The following is a 21,247-nucleotide window of genomic DNA, read 5'->3' as shown; positions in this document are numbered from 1 at the left end:
AGTCCATCCTCAATTGCAGAAGTTTACCAAGTGGCTTTAGGCAGTCAAACTCAACCTTATAGGAATAAAACAGGGGAAGAGGTGCTGTGTATTTCTATCTGAAAGCTGGGGTGTAAATTTAATATGTATTTAACTTGTACTGTAATTGCTGAAATTCCTTTCTTGTTTGCTGATGGTTTACCTTTTTATTTACTTATTTATTTGATTTGTCAATCGCTTACAAGATAATAGGTATAACTATAAACATAAGTAAGAATACAGGAAATAGGTACCAATAAATGGGGACAATAGGACAGGGACGGTAGGCATGCCCCCCCCTTTTTTCTATATATTTTATTTATTTATTTTTATCTTCCTAGTGATGTCCACTTATTAAGAACTAAGTTACACTGGATACAAACAGGAGTTATTTCTGTTTTTTGCATTACTCAATTACTTTTTCTATAAGAAAAAAAACCCCAAATAGCATTAATGAATAAATCATTAACATATAAAAATAATAACTCTGGGACCCACCTATGTCGTTCAAATTAGGAATAAAAAGACTGCTGTCTCTTCTCTACAATTTCTTTCCCTTCTATAAATGATTAAATACCACCACAACAACTACTACTCTTAAAGAGTACCACATTCCTAAGTAAAGCCTAAGCGCACCAAAGTGCCTACCGTCCCTGTCCTATTGTTTCTTTTATTTTTCTTATATGTGTCCATGTATTCATAACTATGTTTTTACTTATACCTATTATCTTGTAAGCAATTGACAAACCAAATAAAATAAATAAAATAAAAAATAAATACTTCACCCTCTGTAGATCGGATATCCTCGGAACGCCAAGCGCAGAGGCCGCGTTTCCGGCGAACGGCACACAGGGCCGTACTGGGGAGGAACGTAATTGCTAACGGACTCGCGAAGCCATGGCGAGAGGAACGCGTTGAGGAGGGAGGCGGGGTGTTAAGTTTCGGAAGCGGCTCACTCGGGGTCAGGAAGACAGCGGCAGTTGCGAGGCGTCCGGTAGCGCCGTGGGGGGCTCCAGGGAACGGGGCAGCCTGGTCACCCGGTTCCTCCCGCGGGCGGGCACGGAAGGGGCATGAATCTGGAGCGCCTGAGGAAGCGGGTGCGGCAATACATCGACCAGGTGAGGGCTTCCGAAGCAGCATCCCTTTGCCTGCCGCCGCCTCTGCCTCTTGGGCGCCGGTCCACGCTTACGGCGTGGACGTGGTCTGGGAAGTGGGGCGAGTGGGACCGTTCCCGGGCGTGGGATGCGGGCCCCGCACGAGCTTTGGGGCTTAGGGCAATCGCCAAAGCAAAGCGCCAGGGAGCTGCGGGTGAGTTTTTGCCTTCCCCTCCTCTCTCTCTGACACTTGCCGCGTCCCAAAGCCGCTTCTTTGTCCCCTGGTTAATTGGAAAGAGAAAGAAGAGCATCGAAGGGCTGTTGAGGCAGGAGCTTCAGAAGAAGGAATGAATGTGCTTTGAACTGCATAAAAATGCCATAGTTTCCCACTATCTGGCCTCGATTTTGATTGATTGCTTGCAAGTCTGAGGATCCGCTATGCTGGTCTGTCTTTGTGGATCTAAAATACATTGAAGTATCATTATTTCAGGACAGGTTAATTGGAAAAAAAAGTCTTATACATAGCTCTGTATACTGATTAACATGGTAAACAAAATACTAGAGAAGCTTATTTTCAAATTCCTTTGCAGGTAGTCCTCAACTTGCCACCAAAATTGAGCTCAAAATTTCCATTGCTGAGCAAGACGGTTGCTAAGTGAGTTTTGCCCCATTTTATGACCTTTCTTGCAGCAGTTGTTAAGTCTATTGCTGCAGTTAAGTTACTACTTATAGTTATTAAGTGAATCTGGCTTCCTCCAGATTTGCCTGTCAGAAGGTTGCAAGACGTTGCACGTGACCCCAGAGCAATTGTCATAAACTGTTGCAATTGTCATAAATACAGGCCAGTTGCCAGCATCTGAATTTTGATCACATGGCCATGGGGATGCTGCAATGGTCATGTGAAAAATAGTCATAAAGCACGTTTCAGTGCCATTTTTAATTTCTGTCATTAAACAAATGCTTTTAGATTGAGGACTACCTGTATTTTCATGAAAATTACTTGATAATCTTTAGCCCTATCAACATTTCTCAACCCAGGTTGCTGCAAAAATAAGATGCAAAAAGAGTGGTGAATTCTGTATAGAGCTCTTTGTTTAGAAGATATGAATACAATAAATATAATATATTTATTAAATATACATATATTTATTAAATATACATATATTTATTAAATATACATATATTTATTTTCTAGTAACAAATTTTAATTATTTATTTCCTAAAAACAGCAACAATATCAAAGTGCTCTATTTTGGGCAGATAAAGTAGCATCATTGTCTCATGGTAAGTTGCATATTTTATCTTATATGTGTATGTGTTTTTAAAAAAATACTTTGTACTTTCCTTTTAATTTTCCCTTACTATATACTGTATTTTTGATGGGTTGGCTATTTTAACTGGGAAAATTAAGAATTAGTGAGCTATACAGATAGTCCTCACAAATAATTTGAAACTATGACAATATTAAAAAGTAATGTTATGGTCTATTCATAGCATCCCTCAGTCATGTGATCACCATTACAATCCATATATGTTGTCGTATTCTGGGCCTGTGGGGTTTTTTTTCCTTTATTTTTTTCCTTTGCAGAGTAGAGAAATTGGAGAGAAAAGAGATTGCAAGAAAATAAGCTGTTTACTCTTCTATGCATCAAAAGCAATGTGATTATATTTGCAGACTGGAGCACTAGGAGGTTTCAAGAGTGTAAGCTGTTGGTTCTTCTACACATGAAAACAATATGATTGTGCCAAAAAGGTCAGGCAAGGAGAGATTGCCTACAGAACTAGTTTGATTTTTTTTTAACCCCTCCCCCGAAGTGGAGAGATTGGAGAAAGAACTGTAAGCTATTTGTATAGTTTAGATGCAGCTCTCAGCCCTTGACTGAGGCATCGTTACATTGCTTTTGGTGTGTACAAGACAGTAAGCTGACCTTGAACAGTCCAAGGGAATGGTTAGGAGGCAAATGACAGTGTGAAATCTATTTCTTGTCTATTTCCAACTGGAAAGCTCAGTTGTGATCATGTGATTTCCCACTTAGGGAATACCTTACTTAGCTGTGCAATTGCTTATCACAAGTAGGGTTGTTAAGTGAGAACTACCTCATATAAAGTCAGTATAGTTGCTTTGTGAGGATGCCCTGGTTTTTGATACTTGGTTTATACTGAGTGCCTACTTTGCTTTCATATGGTTGCAGTGTTTATGCAGATGCATGTGAATTTCAATATTAAGAATTTATAAATGAGTTCAATTTGTATGTGTTAGAAATGTTGTGAATAAAATAATCGGTGTGTATTGTATTGTGAATTAATAGTAACATGCAAATAATGTACAATTGATAAGCTATGTGTAACATTAATTTTTTTGACATGACCGTATGATTATTTTTTAGAAGATCCACAAGACATTTATTGGTTGGCTCAATGTCTTTACCTTACATCACAGTATCACAGGGCAGCACATGCTCTTAGGTCAAGAAAATTAGATAAGGTAAGTGACCACAGACATACTATAGTGCTTCATCTTTAAAAAAATTTATAGCATGTGTGAGAAACTTTTTTTCTTGGTTAGAATATATTTGCTAGGAGCAATGTGTTAAAAGCCTGATAGCAGTAGCAATAGTATTTAGACTTATATACCACTTTACAATCCTCTCTTAAATGGTTTACAGAGTCAGCATATTGCCCCCAACAATCTGGGTCCTCATTTTACCCACCTTGGAAGGATGGAATGTTGAGTCAACCTTGAGCCTGGTGAGATTTGAACTGCCAAATTGTAGTCAGCCGGCAGTCAGCAGAAGAAAGCGGCAGTACTGCACTCTAATCATTGCGCCACCATGGAGCTGGAGATAAAAAATAGTTCAGCCACGCCACCACTTACGCAAATGCTACCACTGTTAGTTTTTTTCCTCTCTTTCCCATGGACACCTCTTTTCCACTGGGCTAGAATTTTGCATTTGGTAAAAAGTTTCTCATTTATAGAGTACATACAGGATTCCTTTGGTATTTTGCTTAAAGCCAGAAAATAGTCCTATAAGTGCAAAACAGGTAGTTCAGTTAAGTTATAGAAGAAATTATAAAATAGAATGAATGTAGAACTGGATAAAGTATCAAGTCCTCTTAATATGGTTCATCTTCAACCGATAACTAATTAGAATTTCTGTTTTGTTTAGTTACATGAAGCATGTCAATACCTTGCAGCTAGATGTCATGTAAGTATTTAGTGAGATACATCAAATTTCTACTAAATTGCCAGTAAGAATAAAAAAATTCACAAATCAAAATTTTAAAGGTTGATTTTGTCTATCTTCTTATTTTAAATAAGCTACAGTTCAGGTGATACTTTAAGCATTATAATTTTCTTAATCTTTTTTCCTTTTGCAAGGATACAAAACTACAGTATTAACAACATTGAATAAACATAAATTCTTTATATGAACAATTTTGTTTATTTTGTTTATTTATTTATTACATTTGGTTGCCACCTGTCTTGCCACAAGGCAACTCAATTGTAACTATGCGAGTTGGTGTAGAAGCATGAGAATAAATAGCTATCTTTGGTTTATTTCTGAAGATATTAATTTTAGAGGAAAATAGAGAAATGGGGAATGGAATTAAAAAGCATGGATAAGATAATTAGAATTCAAAGAATGGAACAAGTGAATGGAAATTGAAGCATTGTACAGATTATGAAACTGAGAAGGTAAGACATAATCTAATATAGTGCAGGGTAGGTAGATATAGGAAGGTAGAATCATCTTTAAACATAAAATTGTGATGTATATGATATATGTGAATTGGTTAAGCAATACTTTATTTTCTACACACTGTTGCTTCAATCATAAATGTTCATACTTGAGTTTCTCTGTGTAGTATGCTGCAAAAGAATATCAGCAGGCTCTTGATATACTTGACATGGAAGAACCAATCAACAAAAGATTGTTTGAAAAATACTTGAAGGATGAAAGTGCAGTGAAAGACTGTTCTAGTGACTGGGAAATTTCACAAACATCAGTAAGTGTTACTTGGGAGTAAGCTTTGGAGGGTGATTGTAAGATCTAACTTTAGCTAGATTAAAATAAAATAAAGTATTTTAGGAGTCTCCATTGTGTCTACATAGACCCATACCTTATTCATATCAACTTCAGTCTGATGTCCTCTAAAAAGGCCTTTCCCAACAAAACTGGAGGGTCCTAAGAGGGGAAAACCAATCTTACAGTAAAAGGATACAAGTGGGTATAATCTTTTTAACTTCCTAATTTAAATAGACAACAAACCACTTTATAGAGCTTTATATAAAAAAAATTGTTGAAAGGCACATATTATTTTAAAAAATATATTTCTCAGATATAGTTTGAGCTCAGTTTCTAACTGAAAACCCGGATTTAGTCTTTGGATTCTAACCATTCTTTCTTATTAGATCAAGAGTTCAATTTGTCTTTTGAGAGGGAAGATCTATGATGCTCTTGATAACAGAACTCTAGCAACATTCAGCTACAAAGAGGCTTTGAAACTTGATGTTTACTGCTTTGAAGCATTTGACCTTTTAACTTCACACCATATGTTAACAGCAGAAGAAGGTTTGGATATATTTTTTCTTCGCAAAATTTAAAAAAATCTTTAAACAGCATATTGTATGTAGAGTCCATTGGTTAGCACATACAAACTAGCTTCACTAATCTTTTTACAAGATTTAGATTTTAGGACATTGCTGAGTACTAGGAGAAAGATTTGCCAATTGCTGCTTTTTTCTGTGTCCTTAAATAAATTGCTGAGATGCTAGTGAAATATAAAACTCTAATAAATGAAAAAAATAGGAACATTTGAATGTTATACAGTTTTTAAACTTTTATCTATTTCATTTTCCTTTCAGAAAAAGAACTACTTGAATCTCTACCTCTTAGAAAACAGTGTATGGAAGAAGAACAAGTATTACTGCATTTTCTGTTTGAGAACAAATTAAAAAAGGTATTTTTTTAAAATAAATATTACAGGTAAATCTTAACTCATGACTTGTTGTTTAATGACCTTTCAAAGTTACCAGGCCTTGGAAATAATGCTTTACGGCCCATAGCATGTGGGGGCTCAAATGGTGAAAGCTGACAAGAAAATTGAAGATTTACAATTTTTATTAATTTATTATATTTGTATCTAACCATCAGAGACTCTTAGTAGTTAACAAAGTATAAAGAAAGACAATTCAAAATATATGCAGTAAGCATAAAAAATAAATACTGATTCAGAATTATAACTCCTCAAAAATAAAAGTCTCATCCAGGGGTTGGCTCATCTTCTATTGCCAGTGGTTAGCATTTTTAAGTAGAGGTGCCTGCTAGAGCAGTGATTCCCTAACCTTTCTGGCTTGGTGGCCCAGCAGGATGAGAGAGGGGATTGTTCTTTGTGAGTGGCAGGCAGGCACGCACAGACATGTGCAGCTCCATTTGTGTGAGTGGTGTGCGTGGGCAGCCACCTCATGCAAGAATGGATTTTTGCGCATGAGCGCAAGCAGCAACCACTTGTGTGTAAGCACAAGCGGCCACCATTCGCATGTAAGCACAAGTGACCGCCATTTGCATGAGGGGAGCTTGCAAGTGCACGCGCTTACCTGCCACTTACACAGCCCGGGTTCTGAACATACCGCAGCCCGGGGGTTGGGGACTCCTGTGCTAGAGTACTGGGGACTTCATCAGAAGCCCTCTGGAAACTATCCAGTTCCAGTGGATATCTGGGGCAGGCATCCAGCGGATTCTGTGCAAGTCACAGAGGTGGCTGTCATTACCATCTATTCTATAGGTATAATCAGAATGTGGGAAAAGGTGATCAAAATCCTTTCACGTGCAGATCACATATCTCTGTAAAAATGAGGCACTTATATAGATTACTTGAGACAAACTGATAGAGGCCTCACCAGATCCAGAAAATAAGACATGGACATGAAAGTCTCTCAGGGACATGAAGGTCCCCCAGAGGCATCGTACTGGGCAGTTGATACACCTCTAGATCTCTAGTGTATCCTTGTGGTTCAATTTTGCTCGCATCCCAGATGGGCATCCCTGATCACAGACCACCAATGCCTCTCTCCACCCCCCCCACCCCCCAAATATAGCAGATTTCTGAAGGACCTGAAACTTGGAATAAATACGGCTTTCCTTTCTTCCTCTATTAAAAAGGACATTCTTAGCATCAGATTAAATTTTTTAAAAAGGATAGGAAAAGTATTCCCTTGGCCATAGCAAGGGTTTATTTAGACAGAGGCCAATATGGGTTGAAGTGCAAAAAAGTAAACAAAGCTGGGAATTCAAAGGCAGATTTAATTTCCTCTAATAGGTTTTTTTGCCCCTAGAACTATAGGGTTTAGGGTTTTTTTCTAGAATTATAATTCCTCAAGAATAAAAGCAGTCTTGAGCACAGCGGCTTAGAGAAACGAACATCTCAGTTTTTAGCAAACAATATGGTTGATTGTGGGTGGGCGTGACTAAGGTCATCAGGCATTAATTGTGACAATGCCATTTGAGGGAGATACTAAATGATACCTTGAATATTTGAACTGTTGAAAAGATAAAAGGTGATGAGTAAATCCATCTTAGTAAACATATCCAGTGGTTTTTGCAAATGTATTTTATCTTACTAAGCAAATATTTATAGAGGAAACAGGCTTTTTGAACTGAGGTGCTATTTGTTTCTCAACTGAAATTTCTTATGCCTTTCAGTACAATAAACCTAGTGAAACACTGATTCCTGAATCTGTAGATGGTCTTCAAGATAATCTCGATGTAGTAGTGTCTCTAGCAGAAAGGCATTATTATAACTGTGATTTTAAAATGTGCTACAAACTTACTTCTGTGTAAGTATTTGCATTTGTGATCTACTTGTGATCATTCTTACATATTTTAGCATCCTTGTGAAATAATTGTTTATCCTGTTTAAAATGGTTAAAAGCTTATCTATTTTAGCTTATAAATATAAAGCAATTAATTATATGCTTATATTCTTTGCTATGTTGGATTCAGTTAAGGATTTGTAATGCAGTACAGTAGGGGATTGTCATGCAAAGAATTAGAATAAGTGGAAATGTCCTTTTCTTAGCTTGTGGTCTTGGAAAGGAACTTCATCCATGGAGAACTCTATGAGGATAAGGCCACTTTGGGGAATGTCAGAGGGAAAATGCTGTGAAGATAGGCTGCCAACACTTTTCTAGTATCAGGAATTTGGCCTATGGCATTCTGGAATTGGAAAAGGAATATTGTCTTCTCTTTTTAAGTAATAGCATTCATGAAATAGTTCTATAGGGGCACAGAATCATCTCTGTAACCCACCTTTACTTTTTATTCTTTTGGGACAGTTGTTCTTAAACTGTTAGACCCACTTAACCCTTTTTCAGTCTTAAATACTACCATTATGCTAAAAAAGAAAAGCAGACTCTGTGTAAGCATCTAGGCGGCAGCAGTCCCAAACTGGAGCCTCAACTCCCAAACAAGCAATTACTAATTGTTCCTTTATCAAGATATGTTGAAATCTCAGCCCTATAAGGTAGACCAGATTAAGAAACCAATATTTGCATTTCCCCCCCCCCTCACTTTTTCTCCATATCAACTAAGGAGGGGTCTTTTCGAGAAGATTAATGAAATTAGTTTCTTGGAATGCGCGGAAGTCCTGCTCTCATGGTGATTGCCTTGGTGGTGGCTCTGCCTCCTGTCCTTCATGGCCATTCTCTATAGCCTCTGCATAAATTTACCTCAGTTTAAGTACAACCATTTTAGCAATGTATCCCTAAACTGGAATCCCAGTTCAAGAACAGTGGGTTTTCTAAGGATGATGCTCTTTCATTCCTCATTTATACTGCTGCAAATGAGCATACCAGTCGCAGCTATTTTTCTTTAGATAAATGTCGGCCTAGCTTTACAAGGTTTCATAGCTATAGAAACTATTCCTGACTAAGGAATTAAGGGAATTTGAATGAAACTAATTATTTGGGTTTGTGTGTTTTAAGAAACTGCAGTCCTTTAGGGATTCCAACTTTAAGATCAATAACCATGTTTTGGTTGTACTTGAAATGACTTTCTAAAAAGTATAATATCTTATTTGGGCTTATTTGTAGAGTAATGGAAAAGGATCCGTTCCACGCCAGTTGTTTACCTGTGCATATTGGGACACTTGTGGAGCTGAACAAAGCAAATGGTGAGAATTTGTTTTATGTATGTTGAAAATGAGCGGATTACTTTTAAAGTTTCCAGGTATTTCCTTTATTTTTATTTTCCTAATGTTGCTTTTATTGTGACTCATGAACAGGAACTTTGTATCTAAAGATACAAATAATTTGTTATTGAGAATAATTGAGTGGGGGAAGAGGTTTTCTGAGGGGAAGGTGATGTAATTGAATGTAGGAGGAGGAAGGGGCTGCACTGCAGAGGAATAAGAGACAACTCGGTGCAGAGATTTTGTGTGAAAGAAAGAGACAGTACCTCCTTATTTGTTCTCAGAGTATATGGTAGAAGCAGATAGTGGAGGCCTGCCAGGCTTAATCTGGCAACATTCTGTTTATAGACACAGAAACAATAAAGAACTCAGCTTTGAAAATACATCATCTGTTATTAGTTTTGGAGCCTGACAGCTGGCAGACTGTAAGCATCTTGGCTTGACCCATGCCTGGAGCAAGGCTTGGGAGCTTAGCAACAATTACACATGCAAAGACTTTTGGAGAAAGACAGGGACTGTATGACACTTTACAATACTTTAATTGCTGAACCCCAAAAACATTTTATGTGGCTCAGCCAATCCTTAAGGATGTAATGAAGTTAAATCTGCTTCACTAGGACAACAGCCTCCAGTTAGTGTTCAGCTGATGACTACCAGCAACCAAAGTTATGATGGTATAAGGGGAACCTATATCTGGTCCTTGATGTTGCAACAGTTAAAGCATTTCTGTGCTCGTGTGATTGCAATTCAGATGCTTGGTAACTGGCTTGCACTTAAAGATGTTCCGCCCAGCAGTCACATGATCACCGTTTGCAGCCTTCTGGGTTCCCACAAGCAAAATCAATGGGAAACCAGCAGTATGCAAATTCCTCTGGTAAGTCAGTCCCACTTCTACTCTTTTTTCTACTGAAGAGTCCCTGGGCAGTAAGGTGAGTGGGGCCTGGATGGGCAGGCAGTATGTGCTTCATCATCCACCCCTTCATTGTACTTCAGCCAATGGGCTGAGAGAGGCTCTGTTTCCTTTCTATATTTGATGGAATGGTTTCCATATTTAATGAATAATATTAACCCAAGAGTTTGCTTGTAAGATTTAATTTCTTTTTCAGACATGGATAAATCATTGCACCATACTTTTGGATCTGCATTAAAAACTTAAAAAGATATTCCTTTTACAAGAAAAAATGATTTTGTGTTTTATAATTAATAATATGTAACTAAAATGAGTCAATATTACATTATTTTTACAGTATTTAATTCACCGTTTTCTAGGTAAGCATGTAGATTTCAGAGCAATCACCAAAACATTGTAACATTGATTCATTTGTATTGGGGAAAAAAACAAGACTTAAAAAGTTGGTAGAGATGAGACTTGTTCAGACACTTGTTTCTAACAAAAATGTTGGCATCTTACAAAATGGAAATTGGAAGTCAATCCAGTAAATTTTTAAAAAGTTTACCTGTGCTACTTCTTAATTAATAAGCAGCTTACATATTATCCTGTTAATTAGTTAAAGTAACTGATATCTGTATATTTTTGAAACTCAAAAAGGAGATTTGGAAATTAGTTTTCATAGCGTAACTTTCTACCACTTGTTCTGATCATTTTGTTATTTTTAATCATGTAAAAATATTTTTAGTCTGGTTTCTTTTCAGTTTACATATGTTTTAAAATCATGATATAATTATTGTGTTTGATGTAAATGGTGCTGAACATATTCATTCTATTTTTCTAGAACTTTTCTATCTCTCTCATAAACTGGTGGATTTGTATCCAAATAATCCTGTAAGTTGTATATTCCTTATTTTTTAATAGTACTGCTATAAGTTAAACAAAAGACCAACATTATTATGTAGATAGTGAAATACATGATATAATATGTCTAGATGAGGATTTTAAAGCTGATTCATGCACAAACATTCAAGAAAGTGTCCAATATAAACACTTCAGTTCAGACACAATTTATGTGAGAAGATTGAAATAAATCTAAATATTTGAATTTGATTAATCTGCCATGACCAGGGACAGCTGTTTTATAATTGTGGAAGTGTGCATCGGAATAATATTCTTTTTTGTAAAGTGGAAAGGCACACAGGCCTTGGACCCTTGCCATGTAAAGAATTTCTGAGGAAAGGTAGACCTTGGCATTAGATTCTCTAGTGAGGTATTGGGGGATTTCCATTCTGGGGAATTAAATATTTGCATTCCATTGTCATATGAAAGTTTGTGGCTGCAGAAAGGTGAGGTTTTGATAGTTTTTCATTAGTTAATCAGATGCTGCAGATTTTTTCCTAGAGGACATTGTTAATAAAAATGCAATATAATAATGCAGTGCTGAGAAGATCAGAAAAAGAAAAGTGAAAATTGTCCCCTCTATGTTTTGTTTTCTATTCAAGCATGTAAAAAAGCAATTATGTTTCCAAGGCCTCAGTAAAATTCTGAGGCAACACAAAATGGAATGGTAGCATAGCTAGGATTCTGGTAGGATATTCTTATTTAAACTAAAGTTACCAATATTACCATATTTAATATAGAATGCAATCGAATGAAAGAGAAGGGGCTATGTTACTACCACGCTGTCTTAAAAGCACACAATACTTATAATGTTATTAGAATCCATTCTGCTTTCTGCATGCCAACTAAGAAAAGATTTTCTTGGCAACAAAATGCTGTGGATTCAGCACTAGAAAAATAAGGAATTGCCTCAAACAGGAGCAAATTTTCAAGAAAGTATACAGAAAAAAAATCACTAATATGTATTTATCAGAGCAAGGCTATTAAAACAGTTAAAAACATACAGTAATAATTTATTAAACGTATACCACCTGATGCTCAACAATTTTGGACAACTTACTACAAATAAATTACAATAAAATATTAAAAGATTAAGAAAAACATGACAAGTGCAGCAGTGGTGGGATTCAATTTTGTTTACTACCGGTTCTGTGGGCGTGGTTTGGTGGGCATGGCAGGGGAAGGATACTGTAAAATGTCCAGTCAGAGGTGGTATTTGCCGGTTCTCCAAACTACTCAAAATTTCCACTACCTGTTCTCCAGAACTGGTCAGAATCTGCTGAATACCACCTCTGAAATGCAGTGAAGGGAAGAGTACAGTATAAACATTTGCATATATGTCTTTTAAAGATACAGAACCACATGTGTCTCTGCGTTTATATACTGTAGTATTATTAGATTCATGAAATGTTACTTTTTCTAATTTATATTACTGTAATAATCTACTCCATGTTCAATTTAATTTTTGGTTTTAGGTCTCTTGGTTTGCTGTAGGATGCTACTATCTCATGGTTGGCCATAAAAATGAACATGCCAGAAGATACCTCAGGTAAGTTTTATTCTTGAGAATTTCAAGCGAAGAATTACGTTTGTCGTTTGTTTTAAAAGAATCTATGTTTTTAAGTATAGCATTTCTGTTAAGAATTATTTACTAGATATTTATAATATTGCAAGTTTAATAAGCTGTTCTTTTGGAAAATTATTTTTTTCTTCTGTTTCAGTAAAGCCACTACACTAGAGAGAACATATGGGCCAGCATGGATAGCATATGGACACTCATTTGCAGTTGAAAGTGAGCACGATCAAGCCATGGCTGCGTATTTCACAGCAGCCCAGCTGATGAAGGGGTATATCAGAATTCCAATTCCCAGGGAATATGAATACAAGTTCTAATCTGGGTTGGTCACTGGGACCAGAAATTTACTTTTCTGAGCTTTCAGACTCATGCTGGGGCACATCTTTAGGAAACTTCTCTCTATTGGAATATGTGCTATGGACTAATCTATGAGTCATATATATGTGGTTTCCTACTGTTTGATTAGCGGGTTGATGGCCGATAATTCGCTGTTGTTTCCTTGTGCTGCCAAGACCTTGCCTCCCAAGTACCTGATAAGCTGGTGGTAAATCAGCACTCCTGACAAGGGGCCCATTTTCCAGGCTTCAATCTTTTCCCTGGCTATTTTTGTACCTGCTCATCCAACAGTCTTAGTAGCTACAAAGTCAAATGTGTTGTCCTTGTTCATTGCAATGTGAGGCTACCAATGAGTTTGGGTCTTCACGTCTGACCGCTCACTCGTATTCTTGCAGGCTGGTGGTTAGCTTCCTCCCCACCTGTCCTACATAATCACAGGGACAATCCATGCAGGGGATCCGGTAGATTATAATAGAAGTATCTCCTACCTCCAAGCAATCTATTCAATGCATGATTTGTCCTTGTAGTCCCTGGTGGTGTGTGATGCTCACTTACAGATCTTGGAAGATGCAAATGTATAGTATTTTGATAGTTTTGTGTTGCAGCTGAAAAGTAAATGCATTTTTCTCCCTTTTATCTTAAATATCTTTGTTTTTGCAGTTGCCATTTGCCAATGTTGTATATTGGACTAGAATATGGATTGACTAACAATTCAAAATTAGCCGAACGCTTTTTCAGCCAAGCTTTAAGTATTGCACCCGAGGATCCTTTTGTTATGCATGAAGTTGGTGTGGTAGCATTTCAGAATGGGGAGTAAGTATTTTTTAAGGACAGTTTGTTCACATGAAAACATACTGCTGTATTACTGCATATTATTCTGCATACTAGATTAAATTACAGGGCTACAATAGCTGTATTTATTACTCCTATTATAATTATTAAACTTAACCATTGTTTTAACAACCCCAAAATCCCTTGCAGGGTGGAGTCTGGGCAAATGAATGGAGCTGAGTGTTTACTGGCCGGATGTCCTTCCTGCCACCAATGAGGAGTTTTGTTCAGCAGATATATTCTCAGTTTGCCCAGAGAGAGAAATACCTGCTTCTACCTAGGATTGAACTCACAGCCTCCTGATTGTGAGGCCAGAATTCTAGCTCTAGGCCACCGCACCACTCAATTATTAAACTTAATATAAGAAACATAATATGTGCTGACAGAGAGCAATGACTTTTTTTTCTTTCTAGGGCTATAACAATTATTTTTAAAACCTGAGAATCATTTATCTCAACTTTAAGTAGTCAATATATTCTTGTACTAAACCCCTCCCCAATAATTTTACAAATTGCTGACTTTAGAAAAGCATGTAAATGTGTCGGCTTTTTAAAAAAGATATTTTTAATGCTGCATTCTTAATTCATTTTTGCTCCAAAATGTTTAACATAATTAAAAACAAAAGAAAGAAAAATCAAAGACATCTTTATTTCATATGTATTGAAGATATCACAGTGGACGGATTTTGTGCTTAAGACATCATCATGTTTAATGTATCAATGGTTCATACACACTTGTTCTTTTGAGAAATAGAAACTGGTGTTTATCAGCCATAATCTTTTCAAATAAGAGAAACAAAGGAATAAGAACATCTATTAACATTTTGGATGAAGAGTAACCATATTGAAAAGGTTTGGTTTACTTTGTCATATCCATATTTACAAATTATGTATTAATTTATCTGTTAAAGTAGTACTTACATGTATTTTTTATTCAAATGTGCCTGGAGGAATCTTACATTGACTTCAGCATCTTGGTCTCCTTTCACACTTATAATAAGAAAATAGCCTAATTAAATCTGTGATTATTACATTTTCACCAGCACCTTGCAATATGAACAACGATAGAATGGATTAATACCTAATTATTTCTGAGGCATTGTATGATCTATCCACAAAATAAAATATCCATTTATTGTATTGTTTTTAAATTTCAGCTGGAAAACTTCAGAAAAGTGGTTTCTTGATGCACTAGAAAAGATAAAAGCTATTGGAAGTGAGGTATTTATTTATATATATATTTCTTACTAATACTATTCACTACAAGCTGGTACTGTTTTAAAATGTAAGTGTAGAAGGTCTCTTGGCCCCCAGTATTCAGTTGATGAAGACTTCAGAATGCACATATATGGTCTTGTATTATTATGTCAGTCCATATAGGGCTTTGCAGGTGATAAGTCTATGAGTAACCAATGAAACTACCAAAGACCAGTATATTACCAAACCTACTTTTTCCTATTTTTAGCCATCTCTCTGTATTTAATATCAATTGCAGCTTCCAATTCATTTTCAAGTGTAGAGTATGTTGCGTGAGGTGACAATGGCATGAATCACATTCAGATGGGCTTTCTACACCAAAAATCTCAACAATTTTCATACCCATCAAAGCTGGGCAAAGGCCCTGGTCACTCCCTCAATGTGCTACTTAAGCAGCAACCGTACATCCAGGAAGACCCCAAAATTAGGGGCTGGAATCCAGTCCAGAGCTGAACGAGGGAATCGTATCAAGAAAGATTCATCACCTACAATTATCCACTCCATTATCAGTATTAATCTGAGCTTGTTATGACTTATCTAGTTCTCATGGCATCTAGACACATATGCTAGAATCTCTACAACATGTCTGGCTTATTCAAAGAGTGGTGATGTACAACTGAGTATCAGCAACATACTGCTGATACCTTAACCAAAACCAACAAATGAATTCCTACAGCAGTTTTCCTCATCCATATTGCAGTACAGGGCTGACATAGCTGCAGATCTCAATATTTGTACAAATGGGCACAATCGTGGTCAGTATAACGTTTATTGATTTGCTGTTTAAATTTTTATTAGCCAATATTATCTTTGTCCAGATAATCATATGCTCAAAAGAACTGCCTAATGCTGCATAGTAAATCTCGCAATAAATCTAACCAGAACTTAAAATATAAGGAGTTTATTGCTATTCAATGGGAAAATATCCATCAAGAAACCCCAAATATTCTGGCTCCTGTTATACATTACTGAGAAAGAATTTACAATGAATTCTTTATTCATTCATAGTATAGTGTATAGTGTGTCATTTTAAAAGGGGTTAATGGCATTAAATCTAATTAATTCAAAGATTTCCTTTTATGGACATGCACTCTCTCTGACATATAATAATATAAGTGATTTTATTTAAGTGGGGCCTTTCCTCACAGTGATACTTCTTTATATATGATGTTCTTTTGCTACAGGTGACTGTAGACAAATGGGAACCTTTACTGAATAACTTGGGCCATGTGTGCAGAAAACTAAAGTAAGTATGTGTATGTGGAGATTGAAAGGGGAGAAACTTTAACTAGTAGTTATTATTTTAAGTTTCTTTATTTACATTTTTCCCAGTTCTATTACTTATGAAAATCTTAGCACTGTATAAGTAGACTGGAAAAAACATCCCGGAAAGTGAAGGCAAATTATTCTTGTATTATAAGAGCTGGTGTGGTATAATGGTGAAGTGTTGTTGTTTTTTGTTGTTGTTTTGTTATTTTAATTATTTGTTTACTGTTGGATGAGATTAGGGAGATCTACCTACCTACCTAGCTTGTATATAAAAAGTCTATTCACTCCTGTTAAAATGCCAGTTTTTGAGATATAAAACAATCACACCAAGATCTATCAATTTGGAATTTTTTCCACCTTTAATCTTCTATATATATAAAAGCCAAGTACCATTCGCTCATCACGAAATCTACAAAACAATAAAGCCTACAAACTTGAAATTTGGCACATATATTCGCCTTGGCTTCTAGATGTTTGCTAAGAAAGGATTTTTCAACATGACCATCAGATCATTAATATTTCTTATATTCAGTAATTAACAAGCTCTGATGCTAAGGAATTAGACATTCCACTCCACCTCCTCACCGGAAAAGAACCCTGTTTCAGTTGCTTCACATTGAGTTCTGCTTCTGAACTCAAGGCGGCAGGAGAGATAGCTCAAAAATGGCCAGAAGAATTGTGTTTGGAGAGTTATTGATCCTCTCAACTTTGTCCTCAGTAAAATAATCCTGATCACACAGAATAATAGTGTAGCACGGGATCCGGCTAATATAACATATAAGCTGTACAATACCATTGAAAAACAAAGTCAAATCTTTGGGGGTTGGGAAAAATAACAATAAAGAAACAATGAAATGGTTGCATGTGTGCCCACTCTTAAGCTAATACTTTGTTGAAGTACCTTTTGATTTTATGAGAGTATTCAGTCTTTTGAGGTAAGAGCCTATCATCATGGCACATCTTGTCTTGGGAATCTTTGCCACTCTTCCCTGAAAAAAGAGCTCCAAATCTGATTGCAAGGGCATCTCCTGTGCATAGCCCTTTTCAAGTCACCCCATAAAGTTTCAATTGGATTCAGGTCTGGGCTCTAGCTAGGCCATTCCAAAATTTTGATCTTCTGGTAGAGGCATTTTTGTTGTTGACGATGATGATGATGATGAATTGGAGCCACATTTTGGGCCATTGTCATGTTGAAAAGTAAAATTTCTCTTCATCTTCAGCATTTTAGCAGAGACTTGAAGATTTGTTCCAAAACTGATTGTTATTTGGAATTGTTTATAATTCCCTCCACCTTGATTAAAGCCGCAGTTCCAGAGGAGGAAAAGCAGCCCCAAAGCATAACGTTGCCACCACGATTCTTCATTGTGGGTGTGGTGTACTTTTGGTGATACTCAGCATTGTTTATGTTTCCAAAACATACCTTTTGGAATTATTGTCAAAAAATTCAGACCACATCACATTTTCTCATATGCTTTCGTCAGATCTGATGTAGATTTTTACAAGATGAAGCTGGGCTTGGATATTTTTCTTTGTAAGAAAAAGCTTGTCTCGCCACCCTGCTTCAGACATGAAGAATATGGGAGATGGTTGTCACTATTTGCCAGAAATTCCTACAGCTTCTTTATAATGTTGTTGTAGGGCTCTTGGCAACTTCTTGTACCAGTTTTCTTCTTGTTTTTTCATCAGTTTTGGGCAGACATCCAGTACTTGGTAATGTCCCTGTTGTGCCATATTTTCTCCATTTGGTGGTTGTCTTCACTGTGTTTCATGGTTTATCCAATGCCTTGGAAATTGTTTTATACCCTTTATACCTTCTCCTGGCTTATACCTTCCAAAAATGAGATCCCGTTGATGCTTTCCAACCTCTTCGCAGACCATGCCTTTTGCTGTGAGGGCAACTGAGTAAATGTCAGAAAAATCCTACTAGAACAGCTAAACTTTATATGGGCTTGATCAGAGTCATTTTAATTGATTGCAAGAATCTACTGACTACTATTTAACATCAGTTTGAATATGATTGGTTCATTCTGAATATAGCAACATCCCTACCTATAAAAGGATGTGCATATTATCAAATTTATATGCTGTCTATCTCATTATCAAGTGACTTAGTAATATTTCTGTATCCCTCACCCATAAAAACTCACAGCCCATACAGCTCAACTTTTTATTGAGGGCGGAAAAAAATGTAGATGGAATGCTGTGTATTCTGCCTTAAGTTCCTGGAGGAATGCAGAATATATATCTGATGGAAATACTACAGGATCTTGCTAATTATAAATGATATTGTAGTTATTTGTCAAATGCATAATTTATCTTTATTTTAAAAGGAAATATGAAGAAGCTCTTGAATACCATCGTCAAGCTCTGGTCTTGATCCCTCAAAATGCCTCCACATATTCTGCAATTGGATACATACACAGTCTGATGGGAAACTTTGAAAGTGCAATTGATTATTTTCATACAGTATGTGTATATTTTATTCAATATATATTTATGTGTTGAAACAAAAATGTGCAGTAAAGAATCATACCTTCAAACCATAGGATATCAAAATGTTCAGGACTGTTGCCACTCCCTTACATGTTTCGCTTCCTCCAACAACATTATTTTAATATTCCATTTGTATTCAACACACTGCTTAGTTCACCTGAGTTGTTTGGTGGGAGAAATAAATTCTCACTGTAGAATATTTCTAAAAGACCCTGGTGTGTGGCAAATCGTGTGAATAATTCTTCCTAATATGCTGATATCTGTTATTGACACTATTTTGGCTACAAAGAACAATAATTTAGAGAATTTTAATCTGTTATAGATAGTTAAAAAGTTGGGTTTATTTGTTTGTTTGTCCTTTTGAAACAGGCCCTTGGTCTTAGGAGGGATGATACATTTTCAGTTACTATGCTTGGACATTGCATAGAAATGTATATTGGAGATTCCGAAGCCTACATTGGTAAGTTATTTAGTACTATTCCTCATATTTTTTCATATCTTCCCACAGTCTGTGGTGGTTATCTCAAAGAAACATGTATGATACGTAGTTATTTGGCATAATGAATGGTTGACCAGGATTAATAATAATAATAATGATAAAATAAAGAGAAAATATATTTTAATATATATTATATTTATAATTGCTATGAAGAATATCATAAGCCACCTCTTGATCCTTTTTTCTTTCCTATTTTTCTTTAACTTTTCTCATTTTTATGCACTTTTTGCTTTCTTCTTGCTTTCTTTTATTTTTCCTTTCTTGCTGTCTAATTAGTGTTATTTTCTACCCTCTTGTTTGAAGTTTTAACAAACATTATACTTGCAAAAATATATTTTAATATGTACCAAGTTGAAATAAGGTTCCTTCACTAATGATAAACTATCAGTAGTTTAGAACAGTCTTCTCAAAGCCCATATGGAACAAAAAAATAATAATCAGACAGTGAAAAACACGTCAAGCAGGCCATAATTGTATAAAATATTAACCTAAGCAATTTCTTTTAGGGACTGCAATTAAGGATAAACTCAGATGCTATGATTTTGATGTGCATACTATGAAGACACTGAAGAACATCATGTCCCCTGCATGGGGTGCATTGGAATTTGATATAGAAAGGCAAACTACAGAAGAAAGCAATATGGCATTAGAAGCACCTCATCAAAGAAAAACCACAGAAGAGCCTTCTCCATTAGATGAAACTTTTGAAATTGAAATGAATGAAAGTGACATGATGTTAGAAACATCCATGTCAGACCATAGTACATGACCTTAGAATATTGGTGCAGATTCATCACTGTGCAGACTCATTAAATAATTTGTCATTCATCCTTTTCTGAATTTGTTGTTTTATATAACTATGTATACCATGTGACCATCAGAACTGTCCAAGATGATGACAGTATTTTGTTTATATCAATTTTATTCAAAATAATGTATTTTTAACTTTCACTGCATCGTGGAACTGCTATTTAGACAGTGAATGTACAAACAAAAAATCAAATTGGATTACAATATATGTTTCTGTACCCATGAACTGCTGCTTTGCCTTTTTCCATCTTAATTATGTGTCAGAATGTCCTGAAAAAAAATAGTTTTGATATTATATTTTATTCTTTATTTCATAATTAAATTTTTCATTTGATCTTTTTGATAATTGTTAAAAAAAATTATCAACGGAGTTCATTTTTTTCACTGAATTGTAGGAAAATTGTTTTTACTGTGCTAGTAAATGTGTTGTCTGTCTAATATTTGTCACTTTCTTTGACATTATGGTTTCTTCTTCGTCTCCCTTACCCTGGAGAGATTAGTGGTTACATAATTCAGGTTTATTGCAAGGATCTAAGCAATTACTAAAGTTCAAAGATGGAGTAGGGTTATAAGTACTGAGCATCAGTAACAGGACAGTTTGGCAAAACCATAGAAAAATTCAGAAGGTGGTTAAATATTTAGAGAAGGGATAGAAGAGGAAGGAGTGTTCTTGGTTACCCCTTCATTTACACAGCAAAGTTCCTAGCAAGGCTTGTAAATATGAATCCCTTAATGACTGAGAAGTTATGGGTGGCAGTACATATTCAATTATTTTATTGTTTCTGGGCCAATTCACATAAGTAAAGGTTCCACTGAAAGCTGTAATACAAATGCTAAGCCAGATCCAAACATTATGAGTTCTGACAACACAAGAATTAAATTATAGTTCTGAAATTTAATTTCAACAGTCCCACAACTGTTATCCTGTTGTGGGCTGTATTTAATATCATTCATAAAAACAAGGGGGAAAAGCAAAGTCTGCACTCTGCAGATAGGCTGTTGCAAGAAGAAAAAAAATGGGATGGGACAGGTGGGTTTGCATTACATTTATTTTGTGATTCTCTCCCAGACGCGTCCAACGTG

The 21,247-nt window shown here is 35.9% G+C and overlaps 1 protein-coding gene across 2 annotated transcripts; it reads left to right on the top strand.

Moving 5' to 3' along the window:
• Window positions 1-876: 876 nt before the first annotated feature.
• On the top strand, window positions 877-20,602 carry CDC16 (cell division cycle 16). Of its 2 annotated transcripts, XM_087938543.1 has the most exons (19): window positions 1,011-1,136; window positions 1,703-1,767; window positions 2,342-2,396; window positions 3,500-3,597; window positions 4,280-4,318; window positions 4,980-5,120; window positions 5,527-5,686; window positions 5,980-6,074; window positions 7,817-7,950; window positions 9,205-9,284; window positions 11,036-11,085; window positions 12,570-12,643; window positions 12,816-12,941; window positions 13,667-13,819; window positions 14,994-15,057; window positions 16,278-16,339; window positions 18,693-18,828; window positions 19,225-19,315; window positions 19,861-20,602. In XM_087938543.1, exons 6-19 carry the CDS (start codon window positions 5,022-5,024, stop codon window positions 20,121-20,123), a joined length of 1,587 nt encoding a protein of 528 aa, XP_087794669.1. In that variant the 5' UTR covers window positions 1,011-1,136; window positions 1,703-1,767; window positions 2,342-2,396; window positions 3,500-3,597; window positions 4,280-4,318; window positions 4,980-5,021; the 3' UTR covers window positions 20,124-20,602. The 2 variants fall into 2 exon arrangements, with proteins under 2 accessions (XP_026563259.1, XP_087794669.1); XM_026707474.2 differs by lacking the exon at window positions 1,703-1,767 and having other exon boundaries at window positions 877-1,136.
• The last annotated feature ends 645 nt before the right edge of the window (window positions 20,603-21,247 follow it).

Source organism: Pseudonaja textilis, chromosome 8 (genome assembly GCF_049901715.1).
Source record: "Pseudonaja textilis isolate UNSWEBS1 chromosome 8, rPseTex1.2, whole genome shotgun sequence".
In the NCBI taxonomy this organism is placed as follows: Eukaryota; Metazoa; Chordata; class Lepidosauria; order Squamata; family Elapidae; genus Pseudonaja; species Pseudonaja textilis.
This window is presented reverse-complemented; position numbering and strand designations above follow the sequence as displayed.

What these genes read in the sequence shown, in the direction of transcription:
- CDC16 (XM_026707474.2), top strand. Translation starts at nt 1,089, where the DNA reads ATGAATCTGGAGCGCCTGAGGAAGCGGGTGCGGCAATACATCGACCAG. An exon ending in TATGTTAACAGCAGAAGAAG is followed by an intron (nt 5,687 to 5,979) that starts GTTTGGATATAT and finishes TTTTCCTTTCAG; the next exon opens with AAAAAGAACTACTTGAATCT. An exon ending in AGATTCCGAAGCCTACATTG is followed by an intron (nt 19,316 to 19,860) that starts GTAAGTTATTTA and finishes AATTTCTTTTAG; the next exon opens with GGACTGCAATTAAGGATAAA.